The sequence below is a fragment of the Dermochelys coriacea genome, chromosome 15 (genome assembly GCF_009764565.3).
Source record: "Dermochelys coriacea isolate rDerCor1 chromosome 15, rDerCor1.pri.v4, whole genome shotgun sequence".
Lineage (NCBI taxonomy): Eukaryota > Metazoa > Chordata > Testudines > Dermochelyidae > Dermochelys > Dermochelys coriacea.
In genome coordinates this window covers 27,915,100-27,930,610 of record NC_050082.1, presented here as the reverse complement: position 1 = coordinate 27,930,610, position 15,511 = coordinate 27,915,100, and the positions used below count along the sequence as shown (strand labels likewise).

At 46.4% G+C, this 15,511-nt stretch overlaps 1 protein-coding gene across 25 annotated transcripts in view; it reads right to left on the bottom strand.

The window, feature by feature from the left end:
* Window positions 1-15,511, bottom strand: part of RPH3A (rabphilin 3A) — a 115,180-nt gene that overhangs the window by 61,097 nt on the left and 38,572 nt on the right. For 14 of the 25 annotated variants that reach the window (XM_043498112.1, XM_038373839.2, XM_043498121.1 and 11 more), the window contains one exon: window positions 15,256-15,267. The exons of the other annotated variants lie outside the window; for them this stretch is intronic. In XM_043498112.1, the coding sequence (XP_043354047.1) occupies window positions 15,256-15,267 (12 nt within the window). The remainder of the gene's footprint in view (window positions 1-15,255; window positions 15,268-15,511) is intronic. 25 annotated transcript variants of the gene reach the window in all.

The window sequence follows — 15,511 nt, the reverse complement described above, 5'->3', positions numbered from 1 at the left end:
TCTCCATGAAAGTACCTACATCTTACAACTCCCGTGTCTGCTTAGAACAGGCAACGCCAACCAGATACTTACTAAGACAAGGTTCCTCTACTATGCTCTCTCACACTGTTTTGCACAAGAGGAACCTAACTGAAAATGGAGCTCCCAACATGATGGGTTAATGCAGCTGGATGCATTAGTTTAACTAAAACGAGACTGCCTTGATCATGAGATGTAAGCCTTCCTTGGTTCTTTACCAGAATTCAGGCTTCGTGAAGAACTAGCCATTAACCCGTTCCCATTTTGTATGCATCCGTACAGAAGCTACATATTTTCATTTGCTGACCCAAGTCCAGACATCACTAACAAAATGATAGGTATTATCTGAAATGAGTAATTGCCCAGGATCTAATTAGAAGGTGAAAGGCATATCTGCCTAATTTCATTCTGCTTTAATTATTCCATCTATACCATTGCATGCAGAGACAAAATTACTGTCCTCTTCCTCTGTCCTTGCTGCCTACTCCTCCCCCAACTTTTTTAATTTGAAATATATATAAACATCCCTGATAATCTTCCTTTTGTTTCTCCAAACCCAGTTCTCCTGGCACAATGGACAAAACTGTCAAAAAGAGAGAGGCATTTTGAAGATTGCCCCCATATGTCCTGGTGTCTTTGTATCATGACATGGAAGGAAATTTCTGGAGAACAAAATTGGTTTGACAAACCAAACCTGCTGTTCTGAAATGAAAATCCATTTCATAGCAGTTCATTTTCTGATGTTACTCTCAGTTCACCTTGGTCCCACTGGGAAGATTGTACAGGGGGAGGAAAGGGGGTGAGGGGGATATGTTCAGTGACCAGCTAGCTCAAAAATAAGTAAAACATCCAGACACAAGACTGCTATGCAATGCTTCCTTGACACTACCAGCATCATAATTAGATATAAAGTGATAAGCCCTGCATTCTTTTTCTCCTGAAATCCAGTCAGCCACCTAGCACAGTACATGACCTTTTTAGTCAAGTATCAGTCCCCATGGAGATGAACCTCCCAGAAGCCACTGCCCATCCTCTAGACTCATGGGCTATCATAATCTTCTGTGGGTCCCAGATAGCTGACAACCAGCATATCTAAGGGAGGGCCCAATCCTACAATGTACTGAATTCCCCCAGCAGTCTTGTCTACACTAGGGACATTTTTAGAACATTTCCGTCATGTAGACATGGCTCAGGAGTTGAAAGCACTCAGCAGCCCCCACAAGGCATTCAGGCCCAGTTTTAAGGCATTGCAATGGTGAATGCAACAATGCCAATTAATTTAAGAGTCTTAAAATCTCCTAAGTGCCTAAATCCCATTGACTGTCAATGCCTAAGTGCCTAAATCCATTTAGGAAATGAGATTTTAAGACTCCTCCATGAGTTAGGCATTGCGATGCTGAGCATAGCAATGTCTTAACACCTTTAAAAATCTGGGCCTTTGTACTACACCCTAAATACAAGAGAAGCTTGTTGATTCTGAAAGTGTGGGAGTCACACGACGTCCTCCTCAGCAGAAAGGTTTTTTTGGTTGAGAGAAGAGGTGATGAGAAATCCCAATTCATGTCCCTGCTCTGTCTGAATCAGAGGGATCTGGATGACAAACTGCTCTGAATTAGTTGGAGCACAGACGTGAATGTGGCACTCACACACAAATGGGTTTGTTTTCACTGCAATGCGGAACAAAAACAGAGTTGGGAACCTCAAAAGTTGCTGCGAAATAGAGTTGTCGTCCTCTAGTCAGCTCTAACCCCATGCTTGGTAGCACATCCCAGCTAACCTGTGTGCTGCCTTGAATGTTTACCCCATCATACATTACTACACAGCCCTAGGTAACACATTTACCTTGGGGAAAAAACTACCTTGAAAAGAACACTAGAACTCTGTCTGAAATTCACTGAAGGAATAAAATCTAGGCTTAGGGTCAACCTCTTAGAGATAAAAACAACGAGGAGTCCATGTGGCACCTTAGACACTAACAAATGTATTTGGGCATAAACTTTCGTGGGCTAACACCCACTTCATCAGATGCCACAAGGACGCCACATTGTTTTTGCTGACACAGACTAACACGGCTACCACTCTGAAACCCTTAGAGATAAGAACTGTCATTTACTTTTCTTTTGTGAAATCAAGAGGCATTTGACATTCCTCTGCTGTTATGACGACAGAAACACAAAATGGTAAATGTAAAATTACTATTATTATAACAACTAAACCCACTTCCTCTAAGCATTCTCTTCCCCAGCTCTGAATGCTCAATAACTTCCCAGCCAGAAGATGTGGCTACAGAATTCCTCCTCCAATTTTCAGGCTGATTTGCTAAATATATTACAAGTTAGCTCAGTCCCCATCGCTCTCCATTCTAGAAACTTCAGGCATAAAATGGGGGTTGTACATTTATTTAAAACACCACGCTGCCAAAAGAAATACCGAGCAATTGAGCCCATTTCCACAGCAGAGGAATGTAATGAGATGGAGGGAATCAGGGTACTATAGGTTTAAAAATCCTATAGAATGGAATCGGGGGGAGGGAGGGGAGGAGAAAGGCAACATTTTCAGTCACTTTCAAGGGGACTGTGGCACATTTGAAAATTGCTCCCCAAACCCATAGGATCCTGTAGAAATTACTCTCAAAACCTATAGAAATGAATAGAGACCTAGATCCCTGGGATCTAGAGTTGTCCAAGTGGGTTTGAAAATTCTATCAAAAGATTCCCATTCTCTGTTACACTCTGCTCTGAAGGTCCTGCCCCCAGAGCTGAGCCATTTGTCCTAGTCACGGAGGGAACTTCTGAAAAATCACATCCTGCTGCTGAACTACTGGCTGGGTCCAAACGCACCAAGTCAAGGAGCTCCTCACGCAGGCACAGAACAACTGCAGGGTCGGGGTCTTAGAGTCAGATTTTCAAAGGTCTCTAAGCACCAGAAGATGCAGCTAGGCGCCTAGTGGGATGTTCAAAAGCATCTAAGCAGCTGGAAACCTAACTCCCATTGAAATCCCTTGGGAAGTATCACCCTAGGCACCTACTTGCATATTTTGGCACCTACATATCTTTGAAAAGCTGGCCCTTTAGTGGCAGATGGCATGATCCTGCAAACACTTACCACATACTTTTCAAAAAGAAAAGAAGGACTTGTGGTACCTTAGAGACTAACAAATTTATTTGAGCATAAGCTTTCGTGAGCTACTGCTCACTTCATCGGATGCATTCAGTGGAAAATACAGTGGGGAGATTTATATACACAGAGAACATGTATTTGCCACTGAATGCATCCGCTGAAGTGAGCTGTAGCTCACGAAAGCTTATGCTCAAATAAATTTGTTAGTCTCTAAGGTGCCACAAGTCCTCCTTTTCTTTTTGAGAATACAGACTAACACGGCTGCTACTCTGAAACCTGTAACATACTTATCCTTCAGCAAGTGGAATAGTCAATGGGACTTCAAATTAAGCACATGCATGTTTTCACATAAGGGCCTAACTCATTATGTTTAACGCTCCATCACTAGATGGACTGAAGGCACCAATTATAGACTGAAGGCACCAATTATAACAATGTTCCATGTTAAATCAGACCAAGTTTCCCTGCTATTTCTGACAGCTGTTAAACAAAAAGTGAACAACCTACACCAAAAATCCTCACACACACACACACACACACACCCACCCCAGTGTGCAGGCTTTTAAAACAGAGAAAAAACTCTTTGGCTGATGCACATGGGATTCTTGCAACACCTGTGGAGTGAGTATGTGGAATTCAACTCTCTGCCCTGCTTATGTGTAAAGTGAATCCTGTTTGCGTTGCTGTTTGTACCGAGCGTGTACGGGAGGGCAGCATCATGACGGATTGTTGCACACTCCTCCTCAGTATCACACACAGCGATCTAATGTGTGTGAGCTATAGATGGAAGACTCAGATACTGTGAAGGGGAAAGAGGCAGAAAGAGACCCAAGCGCATTAAGAATATTCGGGGGGTGGGGGGAGGGAGGGAGGGAGGAAGTGGTAGACTTCTTTTAATTTTAGGTCCCATAGGAAATAACTTCAGTTACAAAGATTCCCATAGCAACTTCATAGCTCCCAGCTAAAGTAAATACCCCCCAGAGTTACAGCAAGCCTTTGTCAAAAATCTTTCCAAGCTGGTGGTGTATTTATTTATTCCAAACTCACTTCAGTCCCAGAATGACTAGATCTTCCACAGCTGGGACTAGCAGCCCCAGCTCAGCCCAGGCTGCCTGGCCAAACTAATTCTTCCAAAGCCAAGGTAAGCTTTATAGCTCCAGAATCCCGCCTCCAACAAATTCCAGCCAATCAGCAACCACTCTCAGTGGTGGCCACTGCAACACACAAAGCTACTACACAATCTGTGCGCTAACATGATGCTGTTATGTTAGAGGCTGGGGTTCTAGTCCCAGCTCTTCCTGATGTGAGTTTGTGCAACCTCTCAGTTATGTTACCTGTGAAATGGGTGAATGCTAATTAGCCTCCAAAGTCACAGTAGGAGACCCCAGCTAATAATGAGGGTTGTGAAGGGCACAGAAATATTAAAGAGCAATCAGTGGATGAGCTGGGACAAGAACTCTGGGCTTGCAGTTTAGAGCACAATCTCCTGTAATCCAGGGGAAAGATGTGGGGATGGAGTCTCTTCCACACTCCCAATTTTGCTTCCTGAAAATCATGCAAAGGCCTACTCTAGGGGCCAGAGTCAGGTTAATCATGATAGACTAGTCAGATTTGGCAACACCGAGTCCCACCATGGAAACACAAAGTGAATGAATGAGGGTTTGGCAGATCAGTCCCAATGCCTGTGAAAGGCACGGATGGACAGAAGCTGTGCCACTCTAACCAGAGTTCCCCAGTTATTTAATCTGGGCTTTGTAATAAATTCTTCATGCTGAATTTATTTCAGGCTGCGCTGACATCATGCAAATAGATCTTTGCCTTCCAAAAGCTGCCTAAAGGTGTTTTCAGAAGGTCACATTTTTAGATTAGCAGGTCCTTCTATTTCAGTTTGCAGAGCACAAAAAATAAATTTAACAGGGGCGTGGGTAACAAGTAATATATTGCCAGTAAAGATTAACACTTGCAAAAAGGAAAACAATTAGGAGGCCTGGACATATAGAGAAAAGCAATTTCCTTTCCAAAACTATTTCCATAATTTCAAGTTAAGCAAATGATCCAGTTACACTTTATACACTATTCTTTTCCTTATTTGTCAGCTAGGCTGTGCAACAACACAATGGCCTCCTTCTCTTGTCAGAAATGATCCCTGCCCACAAAAAAGTGCTTCCAAGTGATTTTCGTTTGTAGTCTTATTAACTAACATGTTAGTTCTGTATATTAATGTTCTGCACAGAAAGAGCTAACAAACCACTAAAACTGCTAATGATGGGAGTAAGTGGACTTTTAAGAGAGAGGTTGAGATCAGAAGTTTGTTCTCTAGTTCCCAGTTCACATGCCGGTATCGCATCAGGAGAGATTACAGTTCTATTTCCTTTCTGCCCAGCTATCTCCTCTGTAAGCTGAGTCACCGTGTTTGCAAAATAACCAAGCACAGATTCAGCTCTCTGTTGGGGGGCGGGTGGGAGGGAAGGTCTAAATGGAAAACATCTCTCAACATTTTATTAAACGTTCCAAGGCCTACATTGAATTTCAAGCCCTAGTATAAAGCCATGTATTTTAGCACATGGATGCATCATACTTCAGGAATCTCAGCCAACGAGTCAGTTAAAATGATGATCCTATTAGACCACTTACTGGAGAGTGAATAACCCATAAGATGTCCCAAATGATCCTACAGAACTTTAACACCCCATTACGGAGTCCACCATTTTTCTTGCTTGCACTGTTAATGCCCTTCTAGGGAGAGACATACGCTACATGTTGTCCTCCAGTTGGGAGGACAGACTTGAAGGCTGATGGGCACAGTGCAAATATGACTCATCCCCAAAGCCCAAGCGCAATCAACAGGAGGTGCACAGCTCAGGTAGCAAGATAACCAAGGCTGAATTCAGTCTCCGGGCCTGCTCAGCACACGTTTGGTATAGAACACACCTGCACTGACTGGCAATGGAAAACAGGTCACTGACGGATTCTTGCACTGAAGGGCATGGTGCTGCTGCCACCAAACCACTCAGTCAAACTAGCTGCTCTTTACTTATTTAGGTTGATTACTCCTGAGGGCATTCTGCGCCAACACGTTAAAAATGCTGCGCACAATATTTTAAAATTCTGCACGTTTTGTCAAGAAGTAAATGCAGAGGCTCCAGCATGGAGGTGCATGAAGGTGGGAGATCACCCTGCAGCCTCCCCACTCCCGATTCCGGGGACACGCCCTCAGAGGTGAGGCTGCACCTGACACAGCACAAGGCCTGGGCCTGTCCCAGAATCACCCGGGTCCCTGCTCCTTTGCACCAGGTGTGGGGTAGGCGGGCTCAACCAGGCAGAATCCAAGTGTGGAGGGGCTCAATGTGAGGGGATCTGGATGCACAGAGGCTCGTTGGAGGGGAGCCAGGGTTCCAGGTGCAGGGGCAATGGGACTCTGCAGGAGCTTCCAGGTGAAAGTGGTTGGGGCTCAGCACAGCTAATTGCAGGGGTCAGTGGTGTGGGGGTGTGGATGTGGGGGCTCAGGGTGGTGCAGGGGTGTGGGGCTCATCAGAGTGGGGGTTTGAGTGCAAAAATCTCAATAGGAGTGGTCAGGATGTGGGGTTGGGGGTCTGGGCGCAGAGGGCTCCAGTTGCAGGGGTTGAGGTTCAATGGGGTGGGGTTCAGGTATGGAGGGCTAGGGGAGTTCTGGGTATACAGGGTAAGGCTTGGTGGGGGTGTGTGGGTATGCATGGCAGTTGGGGGAGCAGCTCCCCATACAGTGACCCCTCCCCTCTGCAGCTGAGGAGCGATGGGAGCAGGAAGCAGGGGGGAGGCGGATGCTGAGCTTCCTGCAGCTGAGAGAGGTTTCTGGGGGTGGGTCTGACACAGCCCCAGCCACTCCTTGCAGGGAAAGAGGAAGTCTTGTTCTACCCTGAGCTGGGATCAGGATAGGAGCCACTCGCTGGGGTGTCCCCAGCCCTGCAGTGATTTAGCTCTCCGACAGCTGCTCCAGATGCCTGAAACGATGTACTTGCACAGCTAGGGAGTGGTGTGTGACTGCTCTTGCAGCTTCCTTTTGCTTCCCTGTCAGAAAGTCATTTTTTTGCAGGGAAGCAAAGAAATCTGCAGGAGACATGAATTCTGTGCATGCACAGTGGCGCAGAATTCCCCCAGGAGTAGTTTATATGGGCCAGGTAGAAGAGAGAGCACCTAGCCAGGGCTGCTTTTATCACAGGCAAACACAGGCAAAATTTAAACCTATTAAGCATCCCAAAAGCACCCAACAGCAATCTTCAATGCACTCCTCCTTCCCCACAGCTCTGGGGGAAGAGGTGCGCTTTGCAGCCCACTGTGGAAGGCAACAGCCGAGGGCTATTTCAAAACAAGGGGCAAGAGGCGAAACCACATTCAGAAGCTCTTAAAGACAGTGCTTTGACAGCTGCTTCCTCCCCTCTAGACCGCTGGGACACAGCTCAAGCACTTCCACGGACCATGGCTATAACTAGGGTTGGTCGCAACCCAGAACTTCTGTTCTATGGAAAGTTCTGACAGTTTTGACTCTTTCCATTCTGAATCAGAACGAAAAGCGGAAATGTTGATATTTCCAGTGGAACAGAAATTCCAAAAAAACCTCTCGTTTGGGATTTGACCTTCGATAAGGTCCAAAGTTTCATTCTGATAATGTCAGAGCGTGATACAATTATTAGTTTAGAATGTAAAAATCCAAACAAAATGAAACATGACTGACAGGAGAAAGCTGTAACAGTTCATTTAGACTTTTTCTGGCTGAAATGAACACATTCCTGGAAAATACCTTGAGTTTGACTAACCAGCATTTTCTAATGGAAAACTATTCCATAAAAACAAACTAATTTGGCCGGCTCTCCCAATGGTGGTCGAGCACAGAAAAAGGCAGTCGTTTCAGGCAGACAAGTCCCGAGACGCTCAGGGTACATCTACCCTGGAATAAAGGACCCGCCACATGGCTGCGGCTGGACCGGGTCGGCTGGCTCAGGCTTGTGGGGCTCAGGCTACGGGGCTAAAAATTTCTGTGGAAGACGTTTGGGCTGTGGCTCAGGCCAGGTTCTGGGACCCTCCCCCTTTGTGAGGTCCCAGCACACAGGGTCCAGCCCAAGACTGAACATTTACACAGAACTTTTACAGCCCCTCAGCCTGAGCCCTCAAGTCCAAGTCAGCTGACGCAGGCCAGCCAGGAGTGTTTACCTGCAGTGTAGATATACCCATACAGCTTTATAGGTCAAAAACATCAGTGCCTCGAACTCCACCCTGCACCCAGCCGGTCTGCATAGAGCCCAGAGCACTGTGCCTAATAGCCACGTATTGGAAGCTGGTTATTTTTCCACTGTTATGGGAGTTGATACATTTCCTCTAGAGACGGACCCAAGCTTTGATGTTTGGATCAGGATTCCAAGGGTATCTGGATCAGGGGGGTGGTTCGGTACATTACAAAGACGGGCCAGATCATGTCAACACTAGGAGGGATTCAGAGCCAGGATTTGGGCTCCACCCATCTCTTTGGTAACCAAGAACAGAACCTTCTAGATTTCCTGCTCCTTCCAGACTCTGTCAGGAGGGTCTCACTCATGCAAATCTCCATGAAATAGTTTGTGTCTCTTATCACACAGCCACAGCATCCAATCAAGCCCGTTGTCTCAGCCTTAAGACTTCAAATAACTCTCCCTGTCCCATTCAATTACAGAAGGCGAGAGAAGCAGGATCGCTCCGCTGAGCTGCCTGCAGTCTAGGGGAATGAGAGTCCAGAGCAGACTGCAAGGTAGCTGCAGCAGCAATACAAATTGCTCACACCTTCCATGCCAATGAAGGCAGAATGAGCAGCTGCCGACATTCTGTATGGTGTGTAAGGGGAGGGTGGGGAGGGGAGACAGACTGCTATGAATTTATAATGCAAGAAAAATACAGTAACACTCTTCCTAGTCCAGCCCAGAAGCAAAGCCATGATAGACATTTTGCAGTTCATCAGCAACTATTTCCATAAATCTTGCTGAGTTGCCACTCCGTTTGTGATACCAACACAATCAGCATACTGGTGTTGCATAAGCTGCCAAGTTCTGCTGAGCAATTCTTTTCCAATCACTACAGAACACATCTTTTTTAAAGTCTTTATTTTATGCACTCTTCAATGATGCACTAAATATTCTACTGAACTTCTTCATTAATAAAACAGAAGTACCAACAAAGGCCCCATGATGAAGTCTAACCATAGTTTCTAAGACTCGGGGGATGTTCAATCCTGTGGTCCCCAGAATACATTTTCCCCCTTCTGCACTATTCAGCAGAATAGCTAAGGACCCTATGAGAAACACAGTAGATTATGCACTCATGAATCCTGAAAGAAGCGTACTAGGGGAGGGAGGGAAGGTCAATTACACAAACTCTGCATATGTGCTGCTGAAGTACCTGGCAAATCAAGGCAAGCTAACCTCTTTACATCAGGACCAACTGGATAAAGCTATGGAATTTACAAGTGCCACTGGTAGAGGAAAATAAGTACGAATTTACTGCACTTGAGAACACTAACAGCCTGCCAGGAAAAAAAAAAATAATGCAGTAACTCTTCCTTCTTGCCTACAGCTAGGGTTGTCAGGCGTCCGGTTTTCAACTGGAAGGCCCGGTCAAAAATGGACTCTGGCTGCTCCGGTCAGCACTGCTGAGCGGGCCATTAAAAGTCCAGTCAGATGTGCAGCGGGGCTAAGGCAGGCTCCATGCCTGCCCTGGCTCCGCATGGCTCCCGGAAGCGATGGTATGTCCCTTCGGGCGGCCCCATGGCGGAGGGGCCTGGAAGCTCCACGTGTTGCCCCCACCCTGATCTCCCGCTCCGCAGTTCCCATTGGCTGGAAGCTGTGGCCAATGAGAGCTGCAGGTTCAGCGTCTGCAGGCAAGGGCAGTGCGTACCACGCACTGTGCAGAGCAGCCTGGCCCCTCCACCTAGAGCTGCTCAGAGGGACATACCACGGCTTCCAGGAGCCACCTGAGGTTTGTGCCATCCAGAACCTGCACCCCCTCTCACACCTCAACCCCCTCCCAGAGCCTGAACTCCCTCCCACACTCCAACCCCCTGCCCCAGTCCAGAGCTCCCTCCTGAACCCCAAACCCCTCATCTCCAGCCCCACCCCAGAGCCCCCACCCTCAGACAGAGCCCACACCCCCTCCCGCACCCCAACCCCCTGCCCCAGCCCAGAGCCCCTCCCATACTTCAAACCCCGCAGTCCAGAGCCCCTTTCTGCACCACAAACCCCTCATTCCTGGCCCACACCCCACCCCCGCACTCCAACTCCCTGCCCTGGGCCCCTTCCCGCACTCCAAATCCCTCATCTGCGGCCCCACCCCAGAGCTCACATCCCCAACTGGAACCTTCACTCCCCACCCTGCACCCCAACCCCCTGCTCCGGCCCAGTGAAAATGAGTGAGGCTGGGGGAGAGTAAGTGACGGAGGGGTGGGGGTGGAGTGAGCGGGAGCGGGGCCTTGGAGAAGGGGCAGGGCACAAAATTTTGCATACTCAAATATTGACACCCTCCCCACCCAAACTTTGGGCAGAGGTTGAGTCAAGCTGCAAAATTACAGGGATTCAGATCCTGGGTTTGGGCTCAAAACGTGTGTCTTGCAGTGGGGTACCAAGCACTCATTTTTACACAAAAAAGGTCATTCTGGCACCCAAACATGGGAGCTGAATGGCCAACTTCCTGACTTGCACATGCAAAAAACACTCGAGTTTCTGAGCATCCAGAATCCTAGCCATGAAAAAATGTAGTAGCTGCCTTTGAGAATTTGCCATGTCAAGGTTAGGAAATTAGAACCATTTCAAGTAGTCAAAGGCTGCATCTAGCCTAAATCTCCAAGTCAAAGGCTCCTCCAGCATGCCAAAAGAAAACAACAGCTTAATCGGAAACTTTACAATCTAGAACACTGGAAATCGTCCATAAGAAGTCCTTCCATAGGCAAGCCCCTGTCTTAACCATGTAGTTTAGAGTATCTCCACGTAACTTCCACTACAATTGTACGGGACTGTGGCATAGGTGGTCTGGCCTAGCAGTCACAGCTGGACTGAGGTCTGGCCACCAAGGCAGGAATCACTAAGCTGGAGTTGGAGGCATCGCAAGGCCAGGTCCCATAAATAAGAGCCAGGGTCAGAGACTGGAGATCAGGAGATGAGGCGAAGTCAGGCATTCAACCTGTGTGGTTGCCCAGACAACTTCCCAAGCCAACCACTGGGGTTAAGTAGGGGCACTTGGCCAATCAGAGGCCACAGGGTACTGTCACTCTGGGTCTCAGAGGCGGTACTTCCTGTGACCTATTCTCCAGAGTGCTCCCTGGCTGAGCCTCTGCATGACCTCCTGGTGGTGCTGTCAGAATATCAACTCCCCCAGACTATGCAGATGTGGGTTCTAGTCCCTGGGTCCTTACAACAATTTTGTTTGGCTGGCTAATGACCCATCTCTGCTAGACAAGTGGGGCTAAATATTGCCATGACTTGCATGCTGTACAACCTCGACCCTCGCAGCTCCTTTAGGCAGGCTTCTCTACTAACATCTACAGTTCCAAACATGTATTTCATACCAGCCTTGAGAAGAAAGGCTCTCTTGGGTGTTTACAAGGGAAAGCTAGCAAGAGGGCTTGTTTCCCTAAGATTAAGGACATCTAAGGGGTACTGCCTGTCAGACTTCAGTGGTTGCTCCTGGAGGGGCAAGAGGGGGGTGTGTAGAGGGAGGTGAGCCCTGTAATTCTACAGCCTCACAGGAAAAGTTTTGTTGGTGGAGATGTAGGTCTAGCTCCTCCTGCCATGCATTTGGGATAGGACAGAACCAGGTGAGGAAAGGGAACAGAGAGGACTCCTCATTCTCCTCTCACACCAGAGCTGCTCCATTCACTTTCATAGAGTTGCTCCTGATTTACTACCAGTGTAAGTGAAAGGAGAAGCAAGGAGACCCAAGGTTTTTGAAACCAATATTTGGAACAAGGTTCTCACAACTTGTAGGCTGCAAAGCACTAAACAAAAACAAGCATTCATTTACGATCTTAAATGAGATTGTTCCTAGATTCTCTATGAGTAAAACCTTCCAATACATGCCAGTACCCAGCAATCCCAAAGTGGCCATTCGTGTATTGTGTGCTTTAATTCAATAACTGCTTAGGGACTGGTTTCAGAGTAGCAGCCGTGTTAGTCTGTATTCGCAAAAAGAAAAGGAGAACTTGTGGCACCTTAGAGACTAAAATTTATTAGAGCATAAGCTTTCGTGAGCTACAGCTCACTTCATCGGATGCATTAGTCTCTAAGGTGCCACAAGTACTCCTTTTCTTTTTGCTTAGGGACTGTATCTGTATGAAAGACACAAGCAACGTTTCATTTAACTACAGGGGAGGCAATATTTCATTTCTAGAGCCAAGGACTGATTTTGTTTTTAGAACCATCCTAATGGGTCTTCAGCCATTCCCCACAAAGTGTGATACAAGGTGGGTAAATTAGCAGTTGCATCTGAATGGTTTAGCGACTATGAAAACGTGTAACAGATAGCAAGTGTTTGAAGCATCCAAGTCGTTTTTGAGGGATAAATACAATGTTTCTCTTTCATGATGAACAGTGTCAGATTTCTAACGTCTGATTTCTTTGCAACGTTCTCAACATGGATATGAAACTCTCTTGAACAAGTATTTGTCAACATGCCACTAAGGAGATTAGGCAATAGTGATTTCCAATTTGTGTTTCAGATAGATACACACCTACTGAATTGAACCGATTCATATAAATAGATGACTGCAACATAACAGCTTCAAGCAGGAATCATTTCTATTATTTCATGCTCCCTACACAGCAGCAGCTGGAGCTCCAAGCAAAGACAGCATGCCAGGCAGCAAAATATTCTGTGTCTAGATAGCACAAATTGTTCTTACTACTGCTTGCAACATCTGAATTGGACACTATGTTCCCTATTCTCATGTATGAGCTGCAGGATCCTGAGCATTGCACAGGTATAACAAGTAATATATGTCTGCTGCTCATTTTATTCTATTTCTTTGTCAAACTGCCTTGGCTAGGTCCTGCGTTAAAGTAAAGCAAGATCAGAATAATGACGGATTGAGCAGCAATGTAGCGTTGCACTAAGGCGGAGGAGAAGGGGCCTTGTTTTTAGAAGTTCTATGGCGTATTGACCCCAGATATCAATGTGGCATGTCATTACAAAGGGTAACTTACCCTATAGATTGTGGCTTGTAATTAGTTAAAAAGAACAGGAGTACTTGAAGCACCTTAGAGACTAACAAATTTATTAGAGCATAAGCTTTCGTGGACTACAGCCCACTTCATCGGATGCATAGAATGGAACATATAGTAAGATATAGATATCTAGACACACACATACATACAGATAAGCTGGAAGTTACCATACAAACTGGGAGAAGCTAATGAGCCTCTCCCAGTTTGTATGGTAACTTCCAACTTATCTTACTATATGTTCCATTCTATGCATCAAATGAAGTGGGCTGTAGCCCACGAAAGCTTATGCTCAAATAAATTTGTTAGTCTCTAAGGTGCCACAAGTCCTCCTGTTCTTTTTGTGGATACAGATTAACACGGCTGCTACTCTGAAACCTGTAATTAGTTAGGGACTGATCCAAAGCCCATTGTATTCAACGAGAACCTTTCCACTGACTTTGATGGGCTTTACTTCAGATCTTATAGGAGAAAAGCAATAGTAACAGGGAGACAATACAGTGGCAAAAAAGTCTTGGAGGCTGCTCCTACTGCATCCAGTTCCTCTGCAAATGCAACCGTGACTCAGCTGATATTTCTCCAATCAACACCACCGGATTAAGTAGGGAGTTCACTGTCAAGTTGTTGTGCACCAGGCTTGATTGCGTGAGCCACATCATCAGGCATTCATTTACAGCACTGCCTCCAAGGCAGACTGCCCCCGCACCACCCAAAGGGTGAGCTCCACTGCATTGGCACAAGCTTCTTCAGTCCGGCCCCAGCATTAACTTCAGCTCATCAAGCTGCTCCACAGTCTGCAGGGCAAATTGCTACGAATAAATAATAACCCACTCACAGGGCATTTCATTTCGGTCTCTCCCCGTCCTAAGGGCATCACAGAAGCTCATTTGTGCAAATGGAATCCTAGCTAATTCAATGCATTTGGGTTCGCTTTATTTGCACTTTTGCAGTGATTCAGGTTTTTTAAGAGAGAATGGTTTTGATCCAGATCTCAGACCCATGAAGAGCAGGGTGATCTACACTGGCTTTAGTGGAGCTGCTCCTGATTTACACATAGGTGAAAGGAGAGGCGGGCCCTTTCAGGTTTACAACTCCACTGGGTTAGAACTGCTGGCCAGAGATTGCACTCAGAAGAGTGCTCTCTCAGTAAACTCTAGAAGACTGTGTGTGAAGGGGAATAAATCTGGGTCCCTTCCAGTTCAGAAGGTTCAGCACATCTCACAGCAAATGCCAAGAAGCCAAGATCATTTTTCATACATACGGCGATGGCACGGGGATTGGGGGGGGGGAAGAGACTAAAAATTGGCTTAAGCAATTCTCTTCCCTCATCCTCCAGCCAGCCATGCAATTTTGCCACTGGGGCTACAAAAACACAGTCTCCTCTGTAGCTCCCACCATCTGGCACAGCTTCCCTGTATCTCTCTCATTAGCTCTGCAGGCTAGATCTTCAGCTGATATAAATCAATGGCAGACAGGTCTGTTTACTTCCAGGGAGCCACACCGATACACAGGGATCTGGCCCGTCATCTCTCTTCAAATCTCAGGTGAAGACTTCTCTTTTTTCTCCCTTACTTCTGCATGTCCATTTTTCTCTACTTGTGCTATTATTTAATGCAGTTATTAGCTCTTAGATCTGTAAAGTGCCTTGGCACGAAGGATGTACATATTACAGCTTGTATGTATGCCTGATACAGTTGCATTGCACTACTGAGCAAGGGGATGAAGCAGAGACATTTGGGGATGCTGCAGAGCTTTTTGAAAAATTCCCTGAAGTTGCTTAAAATATATGACAACTTTTCCCAAAGCTGTTATTTTTAATGACATCTTGTCTTTCCTTTGAAGCCCATAAAAATGCCTCTAGGTGCAAGCAAAATACAACAGACCAGGAAGCAAGCAGGATACTTACTGTTCCTTTTCACTGCAGGAAGGCATACAAAAAAAAGAGAGGGAACAAAGATTAGGTGAGAAAAACAATGACGACAACTCATTCTAGCAGCAGTAACATCATTTCTTGTTTCATTGGTGATTCTAACTGACAGTTTGTCGCTCTCTCGAGACTGTTCCCATTACTCCTTCCGAACCCGATGCAGAGAAGCAGGTACTGAGCCCAAGCATCAGAGCAGGTGTGAGTCATCTGGCGCCTGCACACGCACACCCACACA